The sequence below is a fragment of the Propithecus coquereli genome, unplaced genomic scaffold (genome assembly GCF_000956105.1).
Source record: "Propithecus coquereli isolate 6110/MARCELLA unplaced genomic scaffold, Pcoq_1.0 Scaffold87, whole genome shotgun sequence".
In the NCBI taxonomy this organism is placed as follows: Eukaryota; Metazoa; Chordata; class Mammalia; order Primates; family Indriidae; genus Propithecus; species Propithecus coquereli.
In genome coordinates this window covers 5,654,645-5,682,381 of record NW_012154951.1, presented here as the reverse complement: position 1 = coordinate 5,682,381, position 27,737 = coordinate 5,654,645, and the positions used below count along the sequence as shown (strand labels likewise).

Genomic DNA, 27,737 nt, shown 5'->3' with positions numbered 1-27,737 from the left:
CATTTTCTCAGAGTTGGGGGAGGAGGGAGACAATAGCCATGAGTGTGTGTGTGTATCCTCTTAATTAACATACATTTATACACATAAAATGGCAAAGCATATGATTATAACCGTATCACCTTCAAAAGCAATAAAATGGGGCTTATTAAGACTCAATCACAGAATAAATCATTATTTAGTCCCTGGTAGGTCAATAAGTACCTGATGAATAATAAAAGTATATAATATTGATTTTCAAATTAATAAACTAGTTATAGCAAACTCCACCCCTCTTGAAGTCTTATGCTAAACCTCACACTTTTCTTAATATATACCATTAAAGTAAAAGACTGATGAAATACATTTGGATAAAACTTAATAAAATTGTAGACAGTCAATAAGAGTACCAATCTATTGATTTAGAGTTTTAGTAAAGTGATCAGCATCTTGAATTTGAATCTAAAATCAAAGGACAATGGTTTTTGGCCTTTTTTATGTACTATATTCTATATTACAGAAATGGTAGGTCTTTAGGAAGTGATATAAAATAAGACCCTCACTTATACTAAAGAGCAATATAAGATTGATGCCTTGAATAACATCTTCAGTTCTAGAATGAATGTCCATTGCCTACTTCTAGTCTCTCTCAGTGCTCTCCCCAGAAGTAAATCTTGTGAAACCAAGCTTCAGCGAAAGTAGATGTGGTCTTGACTTCATTCCCTTCACTCCTTTGGGTGTCCTCTTTGTGTATTTGCAAAATAACAGAATCTGGCAACAGGCCTCAGCAATGTCAAGCCTTCTAAGCAAGAGGTAGAAGGTTGAGAAGTGAGATGGCATCACCCCATAATTTTATGACTTTCAGGGAGTGAAGAATAAAATATTTTCAGATGGAGACAACTGTATTTGATTTCCCCAGTAGAAACGTTTAAAGTGAGAAATAAAATGGAGAGGGATGTAAAAAATCTCTGGGGAGTGAAAAGTTGCTAAAAACACCAAAGTACATTTGAATTTCTTCTTAAAAGCATTATCTTTTTCAAATCCTCTTACAACCCATGCCCCCCCGTCTCTGAGTGAAGAGCAATTTATAAGACAAAAACAATACATTATCTAGAGGAAAATTTATAAACCAACGTTAAAGAATTGTGCAAGAATTTACATTACCTCTTGAAGTTTATTACAGTATCTTTAGTTCTTATTGCATATATTGTTACATGCCTTTTACAAGTCAGGATTATATATATAGTATGCTCAATTTAGCAGAAGTTATGTTTATTGCTTCTTTCTTGAAAATCAGCAGCATGCAATGCAATATTTGGTGTGAAGTTATTTTTTCAAAAAGTGAAAAAGTACTTAGGTTTAACTGAGGAGGGAACATGATCTTTATTGGCTTATATGCAAAGTTTAATTTTGGTTTTATGCAGAGTTTGCATAGTTCATGATTAGTTTCTAATGAAAAACTAGATTTGTTGTCAGTGACCTTGAAGAAGATCAAGTGACAGTAGCAAACAGAAAAATCTGAAGAAGAGGCATAACTTTTAAAGTAGAAAGGTCAGCAAGAACTGCCTGAAACAAAAAACAAAAAGAATTATTAATAGCAAAGTGAAGTCTATGAAATATGGTACAACAGAAACACCATCATAATGTAATTTTGGCATCAACACATACTCTAGGTTCTTAGGATTTGTCCTAAATCTTTGTACTAAAGTTCTAACTTTCCTTCATTTTTCTGAATATATTAATGTTAGTACATGCACAAAATGCTAAAACGTGCAGTAAAAAATAACCTGGACTTTAGCCTTGAGCCTTCTTCAAATATACAAGGTAGCATGAGTTTATAAGAGGTCTAACATTTCAACTTGCTTCTATAAATAAACGTACATTATGAATCCTAGTCCCGTTATTCTAGTGTAAGGAGTAACTGCAGGAAATAATTTTGAGATGGAACTAATGTTTATTCAGTTGCAAGATGCATAAACATCCTCTTCCCTTTAAACAAAGAATGTAGGCAGCTATTTTAAGGATAAAATTTACATTTCTATGAGAGATAACAAATAGAGTAATAAGGTAAGCACTATTTAATTGAACCTTATTTCAGATATAAATGATACCATTAAAAAGAAATTAGCTTTAAATAATTAACTCATAATTAAAAAGCACCACTATGTATCTTTACCACATCATCCAAACACATACTCTCCCAACTAGTTTTTCTTTGTTCTGAGAGCATAATGCATGGATGTGAGCAATAATAAGGAAGTCCTAGTAGTTCCTATGAAAATTACTAGGTATCTGGTTTCCCATAATGGTTATAATGGTTTCCTATAATAATCTTGTTTATGATCCCTTCATAAGAAAACTGTTTTCAAGTAATTAAGGAAATTTGATTACTTAATGTTACTTAGCTTGGAACTTACAGGTTTTACCCGAGTTAAAAAATTTGGCTACAAGTAATGTGTGTCCTATGCATCAGACACTAAAATGAGTGAGCCTGGCAATCTCTCAGGAACTATTTCCATCCCATCTGAGTGAAACTTATCCTTACTTCAGCTGCGGCCAGTGATGTCACCTCCATCAGGTTCACTGCTCGGAAAGCAAACACGGCAGCTGCCAGGACTGGAAAAGAATGAACACTATTTCACCTGCCAGCCTACTCATCAGCCCGCCGCATGAAAGCTCAAAACTGGTGCTTTATACGACTGACCACGCTCTACATTTTGAGTTAAGGTCTAGTGATGAATGGAAATTCTCTACTCCACAGAACAGTTCCTGATGGATAGACAAACTGAATACCACAGTTTTGGGAAAAAGGAAAAATCAATGGTCTTTAAAAAGCCATTTTATAAATTGTTTCATTTATATCTACAACTTAAATTATAACAGTTTTAACATGGCATGAAGATCTAATGATAATGACTGGCATATAAATTCAGGTTTATTTTGATACAGATATTTCTTACTAATGCAATGGAGAGGCTGCTGAAAAGTTACACAAAGACCAAATTTTTAAATATATCAGATCACGTTTCACATGTATTAAGGACGTGTCCTGATAGAATCATGGATTTAAAACCTTTTCTTAAAAAATGTTTTTATAATATTTTGTATATTTTCATTTTTATATGCAACATTGACTTTTTTAGAATGTCACAAATGGATACATCTGTGGGGAGGGCTGCTGTGGGACTGACCCTGACATTTACAATGATGTTGGCTACAGGAAAGAGAAGTTGAAACTTTGAAAAAAACCCATTATAGAACACCTTGTAGGTTAATAATATACATTAAGTAGAAAGCAACACTTGAATTATTGTTTCCATCAAACATATGCATATCAAAAAGAGTAATGCTAACATGCAATACTTATACAATCTACCATAAAACTCCATGTGAGGGAATGAGTTATGAACAACAGAAGGACCCACGTAAGAGGCAGGTGACACTGATAAGGAGATGGTACCTGCCTGGAAATAACTCTTGATTTCTCCCTATTTTTTTCCATCATCAGTGATAGTGTATTCAATACAACGAGTCATTGAAGTTTAGTAAATTGGTAGTAAGAAATATTCAAAGTTATTTTGAAGATTGGTTCCTAGGTATACTGCATACCTACTGCAAATATACATATTTTAAAAAATACATTTTTATAATGGGAATAATGCAATCAATTCTCACACCAATTCTATGAGTTAAATACTATTATTAACCCATTTTACTAATGTAGAAAGTGAGGCACAGTTGAGTTGGGTGACATGTTCAGAGTCACACAGGTAGAAAATGGTAGAGCCGATACTCAACCCTGGCTTTGGAGCCTGTGCCTCTAACCGCTATGTGAAAACACTATTAAGGTAAGCCATAATGACTCATCCATGACGTGAAAACCTGTGTGCTTTCCTAAGAATCATCTCCTCTGCTGTTCCTCAGAATGGTTTTCCAGAGAAAGCATGAAGGATGATGTTATGGTGGTCCTGGGCTCTGACACGTGGGTAGTTGTGCCTCAGGAGTAGAAGTCAGGAGCCAGACCTCTTAATTTCCCCAGATAGAAGCAGAGTGCAACCAGTGACTCAGAAGCACAGGTACTTTTCTAGGGGATAAGGTGGCAAAAAAAACATCAGAACTAGTTAGAGAGAAAAAGTCCGGAGAGAAAAAGGATGGTAGTGGTAAAATTTAAAAAATCAAGTCAGCTGGAATTATTCAATATGTAACAAGAGATACAAGAGATCTGGGACAAAGAATTTACTCTTTAATTGAAAAGGAGAAAACGTAAGTACTTTAAAGTCATTTTAAAGTCTTGTAATTCAGGATTACGAGAATGTCATAAAACAATTCCTGTGGACCGGCAATTTTTTACAGCTTCCTAGTATCTGGAATCATATTTTGTACAGTGGAGACATTTTAGAAACTAAGGAATATAATCACTATTTCCTTTTTTGTGTATAATTGAACAGAGTCATTAGAAGCTTGACAGGCTGACCAAATACTCTGCTGTGGCAGGAAGGAGTTTTACATAGTGAGAAACTGTTTTTCCAAGGGTAGATAAGAGGGGGAAGAAAAGAGCAGTTCACTAATTGACCTCAGCATCCAAAATGCTATGTGCTCATAACCTTTATTTATCTTGGTGTCACATCACAGAAGTTCCTTTCCGTCTGCTTCATGTTTGGTTTGCCCAGCCCTTCCGCAGAACAGGTTTGTTTGCCAAGGAGAAAAGATCTATACTTTGGGATGTTTTCAACTGAAATTATGTTTCATATGAAATGTAGAAACTCTATTTTCTTTTGGTCTTTTAAACTATTCTCATTATTATAACTCTAAGCAACTCTATCAAGAACATTAAGACACTTTTGCTTTAAAATGTTCTTCAAAAGGCTCTAATTCACAATTAAAGCCAGTGATATTTACTAAAATATTTCTAAAGACTATATAATAACTCACTTGATCAAAAAAGGTGGTCCCAAAATACTCGTACCAAAAATGTATGAAATAATCAAAACTAATTTTTACACATCTAGATGAAATTATCGACCCCGTGGCTCATTATCTGAAATCCCATGGTAGGAAAGTTTCCATCAGTCCACTTCTATTTCTAGATGTTCTAGAATTTTTCCCTGTTGATTTTTAAAAAGCACTGAGTGAAAGTAAGTGGATGTAATAATGTGAATTACATTTCTACCTATTCATCAGTGAACTTTTTTATTAATATATTGAGCTCATAGTGAAGTGCCTGGCTTAAAGCAAATGCAGCATTCAGTATACATTTATTTCTCTTTTCTTTCAGTTTGCTAAAGGGCAATAAGGCATGGAATGAGAGAATTTAAATTGGAAGAGGCCTTCAAGGTTTTCTAATTCAACATTTCTTTCAAGGTACAAAAGCTCTTGACCCTTCAGGTGACGGTTAAAGAGCCCATTCTACTTTTGGAAAGGCCTAATGATTAGAAAGTACTTTCTTATATTGAGCCCCCTTCTTTAACATGCAATAATCTCTTTTAAAAATGATACCAAATGTTATATACGGTACTCTTCAAAATTTCTGGCACATTCAGAGGAGAGTTATTTGGTGGAAAGTCTAAAATCCTGTCACTTGAGAAATCATAGCAGAAAACAAGGCTACTTAGCTTAGAAAATAGAAGACTTTGGGGAGAAGTGGGAATGTGAGAGTAGAAAAAACATGATAATGACCTTGGTTTAACAGGAGTACATTTTAACAAGCCATATTACCCAGAAATGAAATGGGCCACCTGAGAAGACAGGGATCTCTTAACACTGAAGTGTTCAAACAAAGGATAAGGACTGCTTGTCAGAAATGTTTAAAATACATTGTACCTGAAGCCCTCTAGGATTCCTTCTACCTCTAGATTGTATATATCACTGCCATTCAGCCAAAAGAAATGAGGGCAGATCATTCTTTCCTAAAGCCTCATATTTGCATGGGCTTTAAAACAAAAACTGAGAGAGAAGGATACTAGGAGTTGTCAAAAACGTTAGTCAGTGATCTCTCTGATTACACTAGAGGTGACATTTATCTTCATGGTACTTCATTATTACTGTAGTTTTCCCTTTCAAAATGCCACCCAATTACTATATACCTCTCGGCATTCAAGAATAGGTTAGTATGGCACCTACAGAATCTTCATATCTTATTCTTCTTCAACTAAGCATTATTTCCACAACAGCCCCAACAGGTGATTTTACAATGCTATCCATTTAAGATAAGGAAACATTCTGCCAGCTTTCCTGATCTCCATCTATTATTGTAAAGACCTCATAATTACTATTTGAATTTCCTGATAATACCAATGATAAAAATGACTGGGTTTACTGTGCAAACAAGAAGCAAAATAATATAATTAATAAGAAATACATGCCCTGTGTATTATTATACAATTGCCTTGGGTATATATATGTTGTAAGAACTGCTTAAATGTAAAATAAGAGATGAATCTGTGGCTTCCTGAAAAAAAGATGAAATATTTTTTGGCCTGAGAGAATATCTAAAAGGGGAAACTCAGCCACCAGGGCAGAAGTCAGAGACTAGGGAAAAAAAAAAAGGAAAAATTTTAAATTCAGTGTAAACTGAAGTCTAGAAGAGCTCAGATTTCAGCTATGTGTGGATGCTCAGTTCAGTTTAGATTTTAGGTACTTGAGAAGGGGCACAGAACAGAACACTAAGGCAGTCTGAGGAGTCCAGAATAGAACGGAAGTATATCTACACTCCACTGCACAGACCTCACAGGTGCTGAGAGAATGAGCCCTGCCTGGACTAAATGAGGGGAGGGGAGGGATAGGGAGTGTAGGAGAGGGAAAATGAGCTTTCCTGGGGGCCAAGAAGAAAAACTAGGAATAGGTTGGTGTTGGGCAGTTAGACAGAAGTATCAAGATCACAGAACCTCAGTACTTGTCCTCAAAGCCAGATGAATCTATTAAAGGAACATGAATTAGAAACAACACTAACTGTAGACTCAAACTCCAATTACAGATGGTGAATGTTAGAAAGAAAAGGGGCCTTTACTATAGGAATATCATGTGTTTTACAACAAAGCATTTACTCTTACCAGCAAGAATTTCCAGAGAGTTGTATCCGAGGATTCTATCCCACAAAAGCAAGAGTTGATCTGTAGCTAAGTATCCAGAGAAAGCTCGAACCATCCACTTAAATGATATGCGAAGTCTGTAAGCAAAGAAGAACGAAAATTAATTTATCGCTGGATTAATTTATTAATTATTTTTTAAAAATTAATTATTAATTAATTGATTAATTGATTTTTCTTATGAAAAAGCAGTATCAGAAGAGCCTAACCAATTCTATTGTTAAGGTAGCTCCTTTGGGAGTCTTAGAAATCACCTGGACATACAAAACTCAAAAACTTTCTTAAAAGCTGCAAAAGTGCAGTGGTAAGAAACCGTGAGTCCTCAAATTAGTGGTCTTAAAGTATTAGGAAGAATTATATATACTGGGCTCTCCTTTATGTTAGAGTTTAGCCTTTATAATACCCATTTCTACATTCTGTTTTTCAGAGTATGTACTAATTAGCTATCAATGAACTGATCTTCTAATAGTCTTAACAATTCCAGGCAAGCCATAATAATTTGAATTTTTATTCAAAATACTTGAAAGAATGTTCAACAGCTTCATATTTTTTCAATTTAATAAATTATTTTTCTACATTTCAGTCAAATGGCTACATAGGACAAATAAAATTAATATAACTAGTAGGAGTTTTGAAGGACAAAGAAAAATAGCTTTAAAGCTACGAGATCTTAGAAATAGATTTCTGATTTCAAACCCTTCATTTTAGTGAGGAGTTCATCGAGCTCTGAAAGGTCAACTAGAAAATTCAATTGAATTCCATTTTACAAAAAAAAAAAAAAAAAACAAACCCCAAACTCTAAGATGTGTGAGATCCCACTATTTATAAGTAGATTATGTTACAATAATAATTTATCTTTAAAATTGGGAAATGAACTTTTTGGCTCTGGTTCCTTAAGAGATAAACTAGTCCCTCCATTTCTGTTTTATCTATTAGCATCTAAAAACCCTTTGACTATCTGTGAGAGGAGCTAGTCAAACACTTTGCTGGAATTGTTATTATGTTGATAAATAGCTGTGCTATTTATTCTCTTAAAGAGAAAAACAGACTCAGAGATTTCCTTAGTGTCATTGTATTAATTGTCTTAAGACTGAAAAAGATCCCCAAGTTTCAGAAATTCCTAAATACTGGATCACTATTGTTTTAATATAACAAAATACATGTAAGCAGTAGTATTGACAAATTAAGCTTTTTTGGTTGGCTTTAGAATATCTCTTTATAGATGCAAAAGAAACTTTTGGCATTGAATATGTGAACTAAAATAAAATTTTAAGGCTCACCCCCCCACCGGCTGACTAAACGGACCCCCTCCTGGCCAAAGGAATACCCTAAAACTAAATTGCCTGCCAGGAGGAAGGAGGTCAGACATGCCTTATCATGCTCCCCTCCCTTCTTGGTGACATCCTTTATAACCCACTAACAGGCCCAAGGGTATGCAAGACAGACCTGCAGGTCCTCAATTTACACAACAAATCTATGTCCAGTGGCTTATCTCTGATAAAGAGCTCCTTATGTTAAAACATGCCAAGCCTCTAGACAAAGCTTCATGTCTTTAACCAATTACAGGCCAAAGAATCTTTTAACCCACCTATAACCTGTAAGCCCCCGCTTCGAGATGGCCCACCTTTTCGGGCCAAACCAATGTATGTCTCCCACGTATTGATTTATGACTTCACCTGTAACCCCTGTCTCCCTAAAATGTATAAAACCAAACTGTAACCCAACCTCTGCGAGTCCACTTGCTCAAGGCCTCTTGGGCGTGGCTCCGGGTCATGGTCCTCAAATTTGGCTCAGAGTAAATCTCTTTAAAATTACTTTACAGAGTTTGGTCTTTTTTTCCGTTGACAAATATTTTAATACTTAAAAATGCATTTGACTCATAGTGTCACGTTAGAGGAATAGTACTATATATCCCCATCCCCAGATATATAAATAGTACAGCATCAGTTTTTAGAAATAAGTTTATTAAGGTATAATATACTATGTATACAGTAGTGCTCCCCTTATCTGCGGTTTTGCGTTCTGCAATTTCAGTTACCCATCAGTCAACTACGGTCTAAAAATATTAAATGAAAAATTCCAGAAATAAACAATTCATAAGTTTTAAATTGTGTGCTGCTCTGAGGAACATGAGGAAATCTTGCACGGTCCCCACCCTGGACACGAATCACCCTTCTGTCCAATGTATCCATGCTGTAAATGCTGCCTGCCTGTTAGTCACTTAGTGGCCACACAGGTTATCAGATTGACTGCCTTGGTATTGCAGTGCTTGTGTTCAAGTAACCTTTATTTTATCTAATAATGGCCCCAAACTGCAAGAGCAGTGATGCTGGCATATTGTTATAACCGTTCTATTTTATTATGTTATTGTTGTAAATCTCTTACTGTGTCTAATTTACAAATTAAATTTTATCTTAGGTATGTATATACAGGAAAAAACGTAGTATATATAGGGTTTGGTCCTATCCATGGCTTCAGGAACCCACTAGGGATCTTGGAACATATTCCCCACAGATAAGGGGGAGTAGAGTAGAATTTACCCTCATTAGTGTATAATTCTGTGAATTTTATATGAAGAAAAATCAATTGGAAATTATAGAACTGAAAAATAAAATAACCAAAGAACCACAAACCCCACAAAAATCCCTCATTAGATGGATCCAATAGGAAAATGGAAATTCCGGAGGAGAAGGCCAGTGAAGTTGAGAATAGATCAATAGAAAATGTCCACTCTGGACCATAAAGGAAATAAACATTAGAAAAAATATGAACAAAGCTCCAAGGACCTGTGGGACAATACCAAAAGTTTTTTTCCTTTTTCTTTTACACCAAAAGTTTTAACATTTGTATCACTGGAATCCCAGAAGAAAAGAAAAATGAGTAAGGTGCAGAAAAAATATCTGAAGGAATGACAGATGAAAATTTCCCAAATTTGGCAAAAGATATAAACTTATAGATTCAAAAAGCTTAGCAAATCCTAAACAGGATAAACTCAAAGAAATCCATGTCTAGATACATCATAATCAAATTGCGGAGAACTAAAAACAAAGATCTTTATAGCAATCAGGGAAAAATTGATATTATTTCTTCCTGAAATGCTTGGTAGAATTTGCCAGTGAAGGCATCTAGGCCTGAAGTTTATTTGTAGGTAGAAAGTGATTAATTAAAGATGTATATTGTAAACTCTCTGGTACCTACCAAAAACATATTTAAAAAAAGTATAAATAATAATCGAATAGTGGACATAAAATGGAATAAAAAATGTTCAATTCAATTCAGTCAGAGAAAGAGAAAAAAGGAATAAAGAGAACATGGTACAAACAAAAAATTCTAGTAAGATAGATTTCAATCCAATAATACTAATATACATTAGAGATAAATGGTATAAACATATAAACACCAATTTAAAAAGACTTCCACGATAGAAGACTCAACTATACCTTTGACAAGAAATCCACTTGAAAAACAAAGACATTGATAATCGATATGTTAAAAGTAACAGAATAAAAATTATAATAAAAAGAAAGGTGAAATAGCTATATTAATATCAGACATAGTAGATTTATTACCAGGAATAAAGAAGGACGTTAGACAATAATAAAGGGCTCGATTCTCCTAAAAACAAAGCTTCAAATACATAAAGTAAAAATATATATAGCAATGAAGGAAGAAACAGACAAAATCCACAATTATAATTAGACACTCTAACACTTCTCTCTCAAAAATCAATAGAAAAAGTAGACAAAAAATAAATGTATAGAAGGTTTGAAAAACATTATCAACAAACTTGACTTCATAAAGATTTATAGGACATTCTGCCCAACATTTGAAAAATACAAAGTCTTTTTAAGTGTACAAGAAACATTCACCAAGATAGATCATATTCTGGGTCAAAAAAAACCTCGACAAATTTAAAACAACTGAAATCATATGAAGCATGTTGTCTAACTGAAATGGAATTAAAATGTAAGTTAATAATAGAAAGATATATCTTTCTAAATATTTAGAAATTAAACACACTTTTATATAACCCATGTTCAAAGAGGAAATCACAAGAGAAATTATAAAATATTTTGAATTGAATGAAAACAAAAAGATAACATGTTAAAATTTGTTGGATGGAAGTAAAGGAGTACTTTGAGAGAAATTTGTAACATCAATGCTTATATTAAAAAAAAGAAGAAAGCTCCTAAATTAATGATCTAAATTCCACACTAAATGAGTAGAAAGACAAGAATAAAATAAACCTAAAGCATGCAAAAAAAAAAAAAAAAAGGAAATAATATATACTGGGGCAGAAATCAATGAAATTGAAATACAAAAACAACAAAGAAAAATCAAAACTGGTTTTTTCAGAGATTAATAAAATTGATAAAACTCTAGCTAGAATAATCAAGAAAAAGAGAAAGAGAATACAAATACTAATCGCAGGAATGAGAGAGGTGATGTTACTACTAATCTTATAAATGTTAAAAAGCTAATTAAGAATAATTAGGAAATGCTATGAATAACTTTATGTCCATAAATATGATAACTTAGATAAAATGCATAAAATACTGAAGCTCATTCAAGAAGAAATAGATAACCTGACTAGTGCTATATTTATTAAAGAAATTAAATTCAAAATTAAAAAGCTTCCACAAGCCTTTTAAAAATTGATTTCTATGTTGACAACTGGAATTTTTATACTTTCTCCTGCATAAGAATTTTCTTGTTTATCATAAATCGTTAAAATTAATTAATTCCTTTTAATGAATAAAGTATATAATAGGCTAGAAAAAAAATCAAAATTTTAGTTTCTAGCAATGAAGTCAATATCTTCCTCCTAATAAAGAAAAGCCTAGTGATACTCCAATGTTCATTCCACAATAGCCAAAAAGAGGTCAATTCACAAGTTAAGAAAAAAAATCTTGTCCTCAATATAAAATATTTCTGCTACATTCTTGTTTTATAATCTTAATCATGAACAGAATTTTGTTTTTAAATGGCTAAAAAGAAAACAGTGTAACAGAGGGAACAGCCAGAAAAAGGGTAAACCCCACCCTCCCAACTCTTCTTGAGAATTAAAACCTGCATTCCTGCCTGAGGTCAATGATCAGAGGGGTAGGGGAGTTTCCTTTGTTCTTTGTAATACAGGAGATGGCTCAAGGGAATTGTCTGGGCAGAGTTCAAGAGATTGTCTGTAAAGGAGATGGGGTGGATCAGGACCATCAACTATAGTTAAACAGCAATAGCCCCAAGCTAAAAACTCCTTTTAAAAGCTCTGTATTTCTGCTTATAGAGAAGACTATGGTACTTTGAGACTCAAGTCTGCCATCTTCCTCATTTGCCGGCAAATTAATAAATTTCTTTTTTCCTCAAACCACTTGTCCTCATTCTTCTGATGTGGCCTCGGAGACAAGTGCCAAACTTTTGGTAACAAGAACATCAGTTCAGTATTATCAATGGATGATACGAAGTATTGTTTCATACAGGACATTTCTAAAACATCTGAAATTCAATGGTACTTTATAAAAAGGAGATATCTCTCTATATATAATCATTTGATCTTGAAACGACTCCATGAGGTATGAATTCTATTGATTTTTAAGATAAAGAAATTGAATTACCTTGATTTAAAAATAAAGAAATGGAGGCTTAGATAAATTAAATAATTTTGCAAGGATTATGCAGCTTAACAGAAATGAAATTTGAATCTGGGTTATATTTCCACTGACTCAACCATCCATCTGCTATGGATGCATGTGTGGAAAAGACAAATACTACACTATTCTATTTCCCATTAATTCCTTTTGTGGCCTCAAAAAGTTCATGTTCTTTTCATATGCTCTCCTTAATAGGAAAAAATAGTTACAGAGGAGAAGGCAGGAACAAAACACTGGTAGATCATTTAGAAATTCTGTTGCTATAGACATTGTTAGTTAAAAAGAGAAATAGAACCAATAATATTGAAGTCCAGACCCATTCTACATATTCGTCTATAACTCATACTGAGATCAATTGAAAGACAGGAATTGATACTAGGAGAATGTTTTGTGTGGAACAAATTGTCTGAGATTAGAAAAATGTGTTCTCGTTGATTCTAACTGATGCCATTTGCTTCTGTAACCGTGCTTGCTTTTAGTTGTTTGTTAAATATAGGAGTAAGAGCAGGAGTGACTTCATGACAAGCTGAATTTCCTGGAATAGGCCTAAGTTTCAGTTTCCCCGAAACCGAAACGCGGACCACAACTGGTGCCGGCGCGAAAATTGAAAATCCCGGGGCTTGGAGCCAACCAATCAGGAGTTAAAACAATCAGCTACTTTCAAAAGAACCAATGGACTAAGGGGGGAGGGGGGAATGGTGTGCCCAGCGTGTCGTGTGGAACCTGTGTGTCGTGTGCCACCGGTGTGTCGTGTGCAAAAGAAAGTATAAAAGCTTCACTTTTACCCCAGGGCGGGGTCCTGGTTCATAGGGAGGCCACTGCGTTGGTGCTCTGGGACTTGGACCCTAGCTCGAGCTAGCCAATAAACTCCTTTGCCATTTGCAGCCTCGGTGACTCTGCCTCTCTGTTCCTGGGGCCGAGGGGAACTGGCTCTAACACAATGAATAAAATTCAAACTTTAGGAAGGAAGAATCACAGTGTACAACCATTGATAGATAATTGAGCTGGTTTCTTTTAATAAAAGGCAGCAAACTTTACAGTTTTCAAAGGCAGTTCTCTGATAGATTTGGCCTATGCCGACTTAATTTTAGTGTTATCATATTTTTCAGGTACTATTTTTGTTTACACAAATATTTGCCTTGGTTTGGGCTAACATCTTTCATTATCAATAGAAATTAGTTCATTCTGGTGATTCTTGTACCAGACACAAAAATCCTAGTAAATAAGACTTCATTAGGATTTTGGTAATTCTTTTAAGAATTTTGGGCACAATGTTGTTACAATTTACTATTTTCTAATTATTGTTTTATTGGGGAAAATGTTAGCTTAATTTCTCTGAATAATTACTACATCTACGCAAGTGTTTTACAATGATAAATAAAGAGCTTTATGACGTGAAACTGTTCTTCAATTAGAAAAAACATACTTACGGTTGTGCCCCAATTTCTCGTAGATGATAAAAGAGCTGGGGAAGATAAGTTTGAAGAAGAGTTTCAAACAGCAAACAGAGTGACACAATACCCTGGATACATAATGAATCATAAGAGAAATAGTTATTTTAGTATTTAACTATGACAGTAAATTATTCAAATAGAAAATGAGAAACACTATCAACATAAATATTCTTCATATTATTTAAGAGTCGAAAACAGGAACTGTACCAATGGATCTCTAACATTGTGTTTAAAGATCTATTTTGTCGCTCTTTATACATACTCACACTTACAGATATGCTAAAGGTCTCTTTTTTACCACAATAGGCTCCCCACATAACCTAGTATGTAACATTCGGAGAGTCCAAAGAAAACATCACTTTACAGAAAACCTCCTACTTTGCAAGCCACATATTATCATTTAGGCCCAGCAAAATTAGTTTTTCCAGTTTCCAGGTATTTCCCTAGTGCTATAGCCACACCCTTTACTCTCTCTCAATTTATGTTCCTTCCCCTCCAGCCTCTGTTCATTGGGGAAAATATTTCCTGCTTTTCTCGCCCTTTCTTTGAAATCTACCCCCAGGAAAAGACTGGCTGCTTAAAATTTACATCAGGAAGTTATCAAACAAAATGTTTGATTACTTAGTGTACACATAATTTTTTTTTATTGAAATCTACTTTTTAAAAAGTACATTATCTGTAAAGCACAAGAAGTAACTGATTTGAACAGAGGGTTTTTCAAGTACGTTTATTATTTGACAACTCTGAATAAAGTCTTTCTTGCAGCTCAGCATTCCTCAGGGTTGATCTTTGTAAGGAAGTTTTAATCCTCTTTTTGAATTTCTAAAGAAAAAAGGTTGTCAGGGTTCCAAACAGTTCAGTCTGGCTGTAAGCCAAAAAAGGAGATGACTGCCTGTAAGTCTTTGTTCCACTGAATAAAGAAAGGGCTGAGGCAGGCCTGGTTCAATCAACTAGCTGAAAAAGGACACCTCAGGGCCGGTATGGAGGGAGAGAAGGAATACCCAGAGCTGCCCAGCGTCAGGCTTCAGTGCTCTGCGCAGGGAGAACACCACTAGTGTGTACTGTGCAACCAGTTTTTTAAACTCTGAAGCATAAAAATGGTATGGAATGTAAGAGTAAAAAATCTGATGCTAGGAATGAGATACTAGAAAATTATTAATACTAATTGTTATTAATATTTCTGATGATTCTAGATTAAACATTAAGAACTAAAGCGAATTCTCCTAGCGATAAGAAACCTGAGATAATTGGTGGTGCTTTGCTTATCTGTGACATCCTGGAACTCTGTTCTTTGCCAACTTTCACTAGCAATGTAAAAGAATAAAACTGGAGATGGAGGAAGGTGGAATAGGAACACACAGGTTGAAACTGGAGGGATAAAGAACAGCTATTTATTATAATTTAGTAGCAGTAACACAGTTTCTCCTTTAGGGAAATTTGGTAGCCCCAACATACATTCCAATTGAATATTTCTTCTGGAGAGGCAGTAAAGTTACCCACAAGTAGACCAAAGCAGGTCCAAAGGGGTGAAAAAAGCACTGAAATAAAATAAGCACTGTTTTTACTCAAGCGTATGGAAGGAAAAAAAAGATACGATGAAGAAGTGGCCAAAATAAAACAGATAAAAATGCTTAACTCCCAATATGCTTTTCCTTGACTCATACTCAGGGCAAAGGAGGTTTGTATTGAATATATATTAATACAAAGAAAATATCTAGTATGATAAATGATAATTAACCAAATATGAAATTGACAAACAAGTGACAAATGTTTGATTTTCATTAACAAAGAAAGATGATGACGATAATTATAACAACAGCCATTTATTTACCAAACACCTGCTACGAGCTAACTGCTAACTACACTGAGTGTTTTGTAGACATCTCTATGGCACTACAGACGATACACATTATTAACTTCATTTCATAGATAAAAAACCAGGAAAGAAGGTAGAGGCACCTTTGTCAAGGATAATAATACATTCTATGTTTTTCTTTTACTATATAAAAGATAATTTCAGTGTAGTCTATATGAGACTTTTTCCTCTCTAATTATTACCCAAAATATTTAAATATCAATTCGTCTTCTATTTATGCTATAAAAAAGAAAACATGTTGCTTAACATCACAAATTAAAATTTGTTGCTTTGTAATTTGAGTAGAAGACTTTTTCTTAAAGAAAAAAAGAACAGTTTAGAGTCTGATTTGATTCATTTTTTTATGAACTTACAGAAGGATGAGAAGAAATGGAATGAAGTCTGAAGAAAAAACGCACATACATCTCACGGAATATCTGATACAATTTGGAAGGTTCATGGTATAGAAAACAAAGTGGTGCAACTGAAAGAAAAAAATTAATTGATAATACTGCAGAACTACTAGACATTTTTAAATAAATTCATGAAATATAAAAGAATACATCGATATTTTATAGTAATTACATTCATTCATAGACAAGTTTAAAATCATATCTACTTTTTCATTTTGAAAGGGGGATATATGTACATGTAAAATTCAAACAGCCATTAAATATTATAAAGAAAGGAGTATATTACAAACTATTGTAATCCCCACTAAACAGCTAAGCATGACATGATGGAATTATATGGAAATATTAAAAATTCAGAGTAACCTATAAAAACTACATACAGTCAAGTCTCTCTTTTTTAACTGAAGTAGTAAGAAAGTGAAATTAGGCAACTCATTTTTACTTTGTCCCACAAAGGATTCAGGCCACTTTTCAAAATTTTTAATTTTGGAAGTCAGGTAAGTAAAATGTAAAGTGATTTATGACTAACTTTTAGAATTATAGTCTTCAATTAGTTCAAATTAATTCAATTTGAAACTAAAACTTTTGAGTAATAGCTTCACACTATTCATCTATATTGGCTTATCTCCATATATACCAGACAGTTTTCATTGACTTAAAACAATCTAGGCAGAGGATTTAGTTCTCTAATGAATGTAGAATTAAGTTCTCTTTTGCCCCCAGTTCTTAGCAATTAAGCACTGGTGGGTCAACTCAACCAGATATCCCACAGCTGGACATCAGAAAGCCCTAGTCTTGGAGACCGAACTGACCACGTGATTATTTTACACTGACAAGCGTGGCCACGCTTTCCGTCTTTTCAAGCCTCAAGAATTTTAGGCAGTATAAACACATTTATAATGCAGATACATAAAACTACATTACCTAGCTATTAATTTTAATAAAAATGCCTCACTTACAAGGTAATTTCAAACAATATAAATTGGACAAATAAAAAGTTCTGAGGTTCTATAATCTGTCGATAATGCTCTGAGAGCAATAGGTATTAAGTGAGAAGGGAAACCAGTAAGCCAATTTACCACTCTTCTTTTTGAAAAAGTGGAAGGAAAAACACTAAAATATTTTAAATGCTTACAAACACAAAAGTTCAATTTTTGGGGATAAAGGGCAGTGTCCAGCATTACTGATGAGTAAGTCACTGAAGACAAGCATCTCAAGTGAGAAATTTACTTTTTCTAAAGGGCAAGAGAAAAAGTCACTTTTCGGAGGTAAATATCTAAATACATATAAAAATAACTACTTTTATAAATGTGTAAAAAATTTATATATTGTATATAAACATTTAAAAACAGACATGTCCTTCCACTTCAAAACTAATTTTTAAAACTTATTTTATTGTCAAAAAAATTGCTACTTATTAAAGTAGCCCAAATTAGGGTGTTCCGTATATTTAAAAATAATAACTCATGGTCTAAATTGTAATAACAATCTAAGAAAAGGCAATGTGGTACAAATATATGGTATTATTATAAATTCAAAGTGAAGGTTGGAATTTATATCCTTTTAAAAAATGACATGTATGTTTTCCCTAATTTTTAAAGCTACTGATATGTAAAAACCTGTAATCTGATTCAGATTCATAAAATCTGAATGGGAAAAAATCTGAAAACGGGATTCATAAAACCCCATTTCTTCCAGTGAAGAAATCAAGAGAAAATTTTAAAATAAGTACTTTTCTACAAACATATGAAATACAAAAGACTTTATAATTAGTTATTCTTCGAGATACCACATTTATGTTAAATTCCCTTGTGTAGCTACGAGATGGAAAAGCTTTAGTCCATTACATACAATATGGAAAAAACATTCTACATGACTTAATTTTTAATTTTAAGCATCTTTCCCTATTTGGTTCTTCCATAAAAATAAATTTAGCTCATAATATTTTTAACCAATTAAACATTATACTCTAGGAATTTATTTATGAAGTCATAATATACTATAAACCTACAACAAAACTTCCTTAATCTGCATAAATGTGAGTGCAGAAGGCATTTTTAAATTAGAGAAAAATTCTGAACCAGTTTTCAAAAGAGATAAGTATTATAATTTTAAAGAAATATAGTAATTAAAGCTGAAGTGGCAACCTCAGGGACGATTTGTGATTATTCTAGTGTACTGGTTCTAGACAAGTGGTTGCTGGTAAAGTATATGTAGATGCTTAAAATAGTTTTCTAAAACAGTATAAGTAAACTCTGTATCAAATATTTTGCGTCATTGTTAACAAATGTTTTCCCCTTGGGTGCATAAACCTTAGCGTATTTAAATGACCATAAATGTGAACAGGCAGAGGCTGAGTCAGTGATGTATTTTCGACACTGAGAATCGTTAGAAGATTTAGACTTTCATGACATCAAGTATCCTCCAACTCATTCAAGTACAAATTCTAAAAACTGTTGACTTGAGAAATTTTTATAGTTGGAATTATTAAAGTAGAAGGATAAAACGGCAAACATTTTTATTATTAGAGGTAAAAATTTACATTCTTAATCTTTTACGGTTTTCTATTTTAAGTTCCTCACATGTTTACAAGAGAAATATGCTGTCAGGTCACTACAGCATTATGTATTATGTTATGAAATTTTGGTTGTTTAAGAGAAGAAAGTACCCTATAATTCAAGCCTGTGATCAACACCATAAAGATAGCACAAAGTCCCTAGGTGCTTTGAATTCTTTCCATTGTATGCTAGTTTTAAAAGTTTTATATTATGTCATTCACCAGGACTGTCTGATGTTGAACGCTGAGGTGATTTTTACAAAGAAAAGTGTTAATTTATTGCTGATCCTGTTACAAAGGCAAAACATTAATGTATTTCTTTTTATTCTCAAGGTAGAGGGTAGAAATAAAGGGGACAACAATCCTAAGTGTATGTGTAATACATAAAAATTTAAAAATTAAGTGGCATGAAGGTATAGAGTGTCCTTCCTCTTGGTAATCTTCGCTAAGCTTCTTGCATTCCTCATTCAATGACACGTGGGGCCCAAAAGGCACTGGGAGCTGTCAAGCCTGCACACGCGCCTTCCACGTGCAAGTACCACAGGATGACCGAATGCTCTAACGTAATTGTTGCTGTGCATACCAGTAGCCTGGAGAAATCATGAGCTCAAACTCGGTGTTGTCGCTTCCATAGGATTCTTTCTGATGTATTATTTTTTAAAAAGACTCTTATGAGAATCAGGAATCAGAAATGTAAGCAACCTGATTTTATACCTATTAGAGCTAAACATTAATCTAGTTTCCACTGGATTGAAAAATGGTAAAGCACAGAACCACATTCACAGCATGTTCTAATTCATCAAGAAATCATCATTTAACCAATTATAATGACCTTTTAGTTTTAATTTTTTTAAATGGACATATAAAACAATATAAAAGTCGATGTTTAAAAATGTTCACAGTAACTTGTGGGTGATTTGACATAAAGTATAATTTTTATGTTTAAGTTTCTAAAGTGTATTAAAAACCTATGGAGGGCTAGTATGCATTTTACTTTATTTTTTCTTTTATTATCTTACTATGTGAAAACAACTATAGCTGTCAGTTATTTTTTTTTAAATTGACAGATAACACTGTATGTTTTTATTGTGTATAACATAATGATTTTAGAGCCCAACTTACCATACATTGAAAATCCATGAAAAGGGATAACACCTAAAAAATAAAAAAGCATTTATTTTCAATAAGTAATAGTATGGATTATTAGTAGTATTACTGATTATTAGGAAAACTTTAAAGGATTAAAAATAAAAATAGAAAGGCTTTCTATTTTTTGCTTCAACTTTGTTCATGAATGTCAGAAAGACTTAGTGATAAAAATAAATATTTTAATACCTTCAGAAAAGCAAATAAGAGGCTTTCAAACATATATCCAGTTAACTTTCTATTGATAATAATGAAAAATCAAAACTTTGAATATATGTATACAAAAACAGGACAAAAACATAATAAGATAGGTCACAGAATTAAGTTTAAGAGTTATAATGGCCTTAGAAAGTCAAATAGAATATGTCCCTCCTAAAACAACTTCACTCTGTCTATTAGAATCTAATCTGTTAAAAGATAAGTGAGCTTTTCAAGGCACTTCTTGAAAACATCACTTTCCAGAAAACACCACAGGTGTTTACTAAACTTACTAAAAATTAATCATGGGACATGGCTTAGAAGAAATATTGGCAGGAATACAGTACAAATTCAGCATAATCTTTGGCAAGAATTATATATAAGTAAAGTATATATCCTTTTCAAAGAAATACTCAAAGATTAACTTGGTGTATTAAACATCTTGTTACATTCTAAGTAAAAATTAGAATTTGTACAGGTTAGGTTCAAAACACAAGTTCTATAATATATACCATTATATAGTCAACACTGTACAAAATCATGTTGCAAACAGCATAGACGAAAGCTGAGTTTACTTTTCTGAAACATAGGATAGAAATGCTTTATTCATCTGATATGTTTGGAGGTAAAACTTAGTGTTGGCAGGGACTGTAAGAGGTCATCTAGAGTAAGTTCTAATAAACAATTAGTTCAGTCTTAGTTTAAAACACATCCAGCAATAGGGGATGCATTCATGTCCAAAGCTAACAATTACAATTTTGAATGGGTTTAATTTTGGAAGAGTTATTTCTCATACTGACTCAAACTCTGGCTCCCTGTAATCCCTACTTATTAGTCCCAGTTCCAATCACAAAGGTCATATAGAACAAGTCTAATTTATCTCCTATTCATATATAAAAACTTAAAGAAATACCACCATCAGGATTTTTTGCTTCAAGACTTTATACATTTCTTTAATTTTTCCCCAGATGAAGTAGTCTTGAATAGCTTCCCTATTTCATTTTCCTCTGGACAAGCTACAGTTCACCACAGTCCTTAAAGTGAGGTGACTAAAACCTCTAAGCATTTTTCTTCTCTACACGCCCCACAGCTTAGATAGTGCACTTGAGCAGTTGTTTCTGGACCTAAGTAAAGGATTATATTTTTATCTCCATTACATTTCTTCTTTGGTGATCCATTCCAATTGGAGATAATCCTGGATTCTCTTTCTCTTATCTAATGTATTACCTATTCTTCCTGGTCCCGCGTTACTGAAAATTTTGATAAGTATACTCTCTATGTCCTCACCTAAAGCAATATAAAAATGCTCACCAAGACAGAGGACAGGAATTGTTACTGGAGACCTCCTTCCACACTGATATCAATTTATTAATCAGCACCCTATTGCGATAGGTTAAGAGCATGGACTGGGTGTCAGACAGATTTGGTTGGGTTCATCTGGCTCTGTCACTTTTAAGAGCTTTGTGTGCCTTTGGGTAAGTTTTTTAACTTCTCTAAGCTTTAGTTTCCTCATCTGTAAATTGGAGATAATGCTAGAACTTATATAATATCATTAATGAGATAACGGTTATACCATAGGATATTTACTATTAATAAATGTTAATTATTATTATCATTCACAAATTAGTTCATATTTCTTTGTTGTTTCTAGAAGCAAAGTTATAAAAAATAGTATGAGGAAAATCAATCACTATTCTGAACTGGTATGCCAGGCAAATCATCTTCAGAATTTTGTGCAGCAGAGCTTCACAAGCTATAATTCTCAGGATCACCCTTTTCCCTAGTCTTCTAGCACAGATTCATGCTGTGCAACTTTGGCTGAATCTTGTGTTGTTTATCAATTTTCTTATTCCTCTCGATTTGATTAGCCATTCTGTTCTTTCAAAACTTTCCTGCCCTTCAGGTGTTTAACACTTGCTTGCAGACCTCGCTTCGCCTTCACTAGGAGGCTGATGCCACTGACATGAACCCTCTCATTTGCTTGTTCTTTACATTTCACCTGTTTTCTCACTGGCAGTCTCAAAGGAAGACAGATCCCTTTTCTTTTTCATCCAACATCTTCACCTGTGCTCTAAATCCTGTTTCCTTCACTTTCACAGTGGTTGGCAAGCCATAGGTCTGCGGCTTAATTGCTGCCTGTGAGCTAAGAATGGCTTTTACATTTTTAAAGGATTATTTACAAAGACAACAAAGAATAATATGAGACAGGGATTGTTAGTGTCCAGCAAAACTTAAAATATTTACCTTCTGGCCGGTTACACGGAAAGTTTGCCACCCCTGCTTTGGGACCCTGCCCTGTGAATGATCCCCTCCACCTGCTTTGTGTGCACCCTGCAGCAAATGCATGCTGAGCCTCTACCCTCTGCCAGACACTCTTCTAAAAGAGGGAGCTGCCTCTTTATTAGGGCAAAAAAATCACAGTAAAAACAAGTGAATATATTTCAGATAGTGGTAAGTGCTACAAAGAAAAATAACAACGAGAAGGAGCATGGGGAGGACAAGGCTTGAGGAGGGCGGAGTAGGCCTCACTGACCAAAGAGCCATCGAAGCACAGATGGGAGAGTCGCCTGAGAAGGGTGACGTGGAAGCCCTGGGCTTCACACAGTGACTGTCAGAAACAGGGCGAGTTTACTGCGCACAGCTGGTCTTAAGGTGGATAGTGGCAGGACACAGGCAAGGGGTGGGTAAGTCTTATGACAGCTTCTCCTATTTCACTGCATCCTTTCAGCCAAGGAAAGTATAAATATCCTCACATATCACAGTAATAGTAAAAATAATAATAATAATAAAAAGTCCATTTTATTCCCGGCACTACTTTCCTGTCAAACCTCTAATCTCTCTTTTTCTCAAAGCCAAGCTTAGTTTGTTTTTTTTTTAACTGTCTACATTCATTCCCTTTACTTCTTCATTATATACCCTCAAATGCTTGCAAACTATTTTTCATCCCTATGACCCTGACTTCTGGCTGCTAAATCCAGGGTCTCCTCTCTTTGTGTGCTGTACTTAACGGACTCACAGCAACTGAAGGCTCCTTCTCAAACTCGTGCTGACCAGGCACTGATGACACTATGCAGATCAGGTTCCTTGTCTCTGAGAAACTTCTGTTGTTCAGTTTTTTAAGTTTGTTCTGTTTCTGTCTGGTTCTCTCTTCTGGCCACTCCTTAAATATAGCTGCCCTCCAAAACTCTGCCATACTTGTTTTCTCTCTCCCTCTACCAGTATTCTCATTATTAACCCATAATCCCAATTATAAAAGCCCAGTATCCTGAGTCTCCTTCTGGACTCCCTATTGCTGTAAATGACTCATCGCCTTCTTAGTCATTCAGACAAGAAGTCATATTTGCTCTCTAGTTCTCCCTCAGTCCTTCCACCTAAATGTGATTACGTCCCTTTCCTGTCCCTTTTGTATAATGACTACTTAACTCTTCGATCTTCATTCCTCCTCTCTACCCCACAAGCACAATTCTAATCCTGCCAAATTCATTGCTACCCCTTCGGCCTCAGGGCATAGGCAAGGCTCTCCTCTACCTCCAGCCCAGTCCCTGCCCCACACTTCCAACATTTTTAACAGCACTCCTCCTAGGAAGGTCTCCCCAACAGCCCCGACCTCCCCACCCCCAAGCAATTCCTCAATCAGTACTCTCTATCAGCTGACTTGCCCTGATTGAGGTACTCCTTCTCTGTGTGCCTAGACAAATTGCGCAATTCTGGCTCTGCCACTTTTTACCTGTGTACACTTAGGTAGGTTACTTAACCTGTTTCCTCATCCAAAACTGCTCTTAGACTTAGGCAGGAAGGCTTGAGCTGAGGGCCCTGCTCTGGCCCTCCTCTGGCTGTACCCCTTACCACAACCCATGCCTCTCCTTTCAGACCACACCCTAGCTACCCAGGACCCTGAAATTCTCAGCCCAAAGGCTCCTAAGCGAGCTTCCAGGCCCTGCAAGTTCTCTTTGGTGGAACCCCCTCCTGATAGGCAGTTGGAGATTTTAGTCAGAAAGGAAGCCCTTATTACTGTTGTTTTCATCTTCTACAAACTTTTATTAGGATCTGCTAAGTGGAGGAACACCCCATTCAGGACAAGGCACTTTTAATAAGGAAGCTTACAATGAATGACTGAGTGAACTGCCAAGCAGCAAAAAGAGATTCAAGGATTAAGAGGCCTCACGTTCATCACACTTTTACTACATTTCTCCCAAGTTCTGAAATCTATAGCTGCTTTCTAAGTAGCTAGGTGACAAGCTATTTGAAGCAAGGACCACATTTCATACTGTGTATTAACTTCAGCACCCAGCACGGTATCTTCTACAAGTGATAGAAATCAATATATGTTATTTAATGATGGAAATTAGAGGATTTATAAATATAATCAAGCCTTGTAAACAAAATATTAAAGTATAAAATTCATTTATGAATAAGTAATTAAGATACAGGATAGGAGGCTCTCAGTAACTCAATGTTGAATGAATAAATGACCAGTGAAGTCATACAGACATGAATTCGAATCCTGTGTGACTCTGGGCATGTTACCAACCCTCACTGAATCTCTATTTTCATTTCTGAAAACAGATAAACAAGATCAACTTCACTGGGTTGTACTAAAACATGAACGAGTTGATGTACTTAAAGTGCACCGGTACAGTGTTTAGAGCACAGCAGATGCTCAACAACCTGCAGCAATTTTATGCTCGCAGGAGGGGAGTACCACATTTAAGAATCAGTTTAAACCTGAGAAAATCTTTTTTTATCAGTACTAGATAAGTGTACACTTCATCTTAGCCAAGATTAGCCAGAGATTATGGCTCCAAAAAAGGCTACACAGTTCACTGTGTCCAAGAAGAACCAAGTCAAATTCTGGCAAACGGAAGGAGGAGCCGTAAGAAGCAGTGAAGAATCCATTAACACTCTAGGGTGCATACTACCTAGCGAATTTCTTTGATCTTAGGTTGTCATGTTCTTGGCTAGTTTTTCAAAATCCTTTCCTTTGCCTCTCATCACTTTAGTCTTTCAGAGGTCAAGTTTCATTCACTTGGCTATCTCCCAACAGTGTGCTTGCAACAGGCATCAGGATGCTTGGGACACATCTCGTATCTGTCCTTAGAGTTCTACAAATCTGCTATGAAGATTATTTTAAGACCCTAGCCTTCCCTTATGCACCTAAGAAAGTCTAGAATATTAATTGCCTATTCTATTCAATATGAGCAACTTTATAAAGTGATTATTTAACATGCCTTTGAAGAAGTTCAGAATGGTAAACGCTGTCAACAAAAATAAATCTGGAACCAGATGAGCTATAAATAGTAAATATGACTCAGAAAATACCCGATATTAACATGCTTTGCACTCATTAAATATTTTCCCTTCATTTCCTCACTGTCTCTATGAGTACTTATACTATAACTCTCACGTCTGATTGACTTCAACTTCACCCCAGTTGAAAGCAAATTCTTGCACTCTTTCATTTGGGATTACTCAGCACAGTTTATTTAATTCATCTGTTGAAACAGTCACTTCCTCTGTTTATTTTCATTCCACATATAGTCTACAGGTCAGTAAAAGTAGAGATCAGGACAATGGTTAAATTCTTTTCTAGCTATTCCATTATCTTTCTGAATATGAACTTCGGACTTATGACTTTGTTACTTTTATTTCAGTAGTTAAAATTTCCCAAAACATCCAAACATAACCATATTTAAATATAAACCTAAAAATCATACTTTAAATAAAATTTTAATGAGATTTTCAATTTGTGTCTAAAGTTACACTTCAAATGAATTTTGGAATATGAGATGTTTTAAATTTATTCAATATCGATGACAACATACATTGCTATTTATCAACCTGACGCCTGCAGAAAGATTTAAGATGATATATTTTCATTATTTCTTCTAAGCGCCTTTCCTAATCTTTGTTGTAAGGGGATGTCCTGTGCACTGTAGGATGTTTATAATCATCCCTCCCCTGATTGTGACAGCCAAAAATGTCTTCAGACATTGCCAAATGCTCCCTGGTGTATGTTTGTGTGTGTCTCTGTGTGTGTGTGTGTGTGTGTCTGAGTGAGTGTTGAGGGAATTGTCCTTGGTTGGGAATCACTGCTTTAGAGTCTTGAAACTCCCCTACCCAATGTTCACCAGCAATTAATTATTTTCTCCTGTCTTGTAGGTAACAAACGGTATTAGCAAATTATGATGGTTGCTTATCGCTTATAATTCAGTCTCTGTCAGATCTGTGTGTATTTTTCCTGTGAGTCTGGTCTCCTTGCTTCTATTCTTATTCCTCTGTATTCTATGTTCATTCCTCATTCATTCCACAATGTTTACTGAGCACAGACTTTACATGCATGATTCTAGGTGCTAGACATGTTGGTCATCAAAACTATTAAGGTCCTTGTTCTCTTGAAGCTTACATTCTAGTGACACTGTTATGCTACGCAGTAGTCAGGATAATCTTTTAAAAGTATCAGTCAGCAATTGGAAGAGAGATGTTACTGAGAAGATTGGGGTAGGGAACTCCCAAACTCCATCCCTCCACTAAAGCAATAGTTAAACTGGCAAGAACTGTTAGAATCAACTATTTTGAACTCTTGAACCTAAGAAAAAACTTACAACAACCAGGGGAATGCTTAATGAAGAAAGAATTTTGGTAGAGTGCAGTATGGTATTCTCATTTACCTGCCTACCATCCCCTACTCCCCAACTTGACAGCAGACATGAAGACAGTGGCCCACACTCCCGGTGCAGCTTGCTGGTACCAAAGGGATCTTGTATCAAAAAATTGCGATTGTGTATTTTGACCTATCTGGTAGCTACCTGAGGGACTGGCTCAGGAGCTTGCCTTTGTTTCACCTGCCTCATCTCAGACCTTTCTTAGGATTCAAGTGGCCTGTCAGGAGACGTTTGTCAAAAGCATTTAAAGGAAAATATATACTAGCTGCAGTTACCTGGGAGAAGGCATAAAAGATGAGTCAAATAGTAGACTGACTGAAAAGCCTGGAAAGGAAGAGGCTGGAGAAGGAGCTACATGGGAGGATACAGATTCTGCAAAGCATCTGTGTATGAAGGGGAATCTAGAAGAGACCTGAGAAGACCTTACAGGCTTTCACCTTGGCTGACTTTTAGGCTCTGTGCAAGCAGGAAGTGAAGGATAAGGTAGGGTTGTAAATGGCTTGGCTAAGTCTTGAAGGAGTGCCCCAACACCCTGCCAATCTGCAAAGACCAGGAGAGTGTTTTTTATTTTTTATTTTTGGTTTCAGATGTTTAAAAAAAATCTCTATCAAATCACTTGCTGACCATTAATCTAATGAAACAAAGACTTCAGTGGGCACACAAGACAAAGAATACAAGCTTTATTAAAATAGTTTAGAAAAGTCACTAAACAAATACACAACTATAATCCACAATAAGCAACAGCA

General features: G+C 34.8%; 1 protein-coding gene across 2 annotated transcripts in view; it reads right to left on the bottom strand.

The window, feature by feature from the left end:
• Positions 1-1,334: 1,334 nt before the first annotated feature.
• TBC1D19 (TBC1 domain family, member 19) overlaps positions 1,335-27,737 on the bottom strand; it is a 128,314-nt gene continuing 101,911 nt past the window's right edge. For both annotated transcript variants that reach the window (XM_012664191.1, XM_012664193.1), the window contains 6 exons: positions 20,108-20,140; positions 16,390-16,499; positions 14,137-14,228; positions 7,026-7,141; positions 2,522-2,592; positions 1,335-1,542 (listed from right to left, as the gene is read on the bottom strand). In XM_012664191.1, the coding sequence (XP_012519645.1) occupies positions 1,468-1,542; positions 2,522-2,592; positions 7,026-7,141; positions 14,137-14,228; positions 16,390-16,499; positions 20,108-20,140 (497 nt within the window). In that variant the 3' untranslated portion in view covers positions 1,335-1,467. The remainder of the gene's footprint in view (positions 1,543-2,521; positions 2,593-7,025; positions 7,142-14,136; positions 14,229-16,389; positions 16,500-20,107; positions 20,141-27,737) is intronic.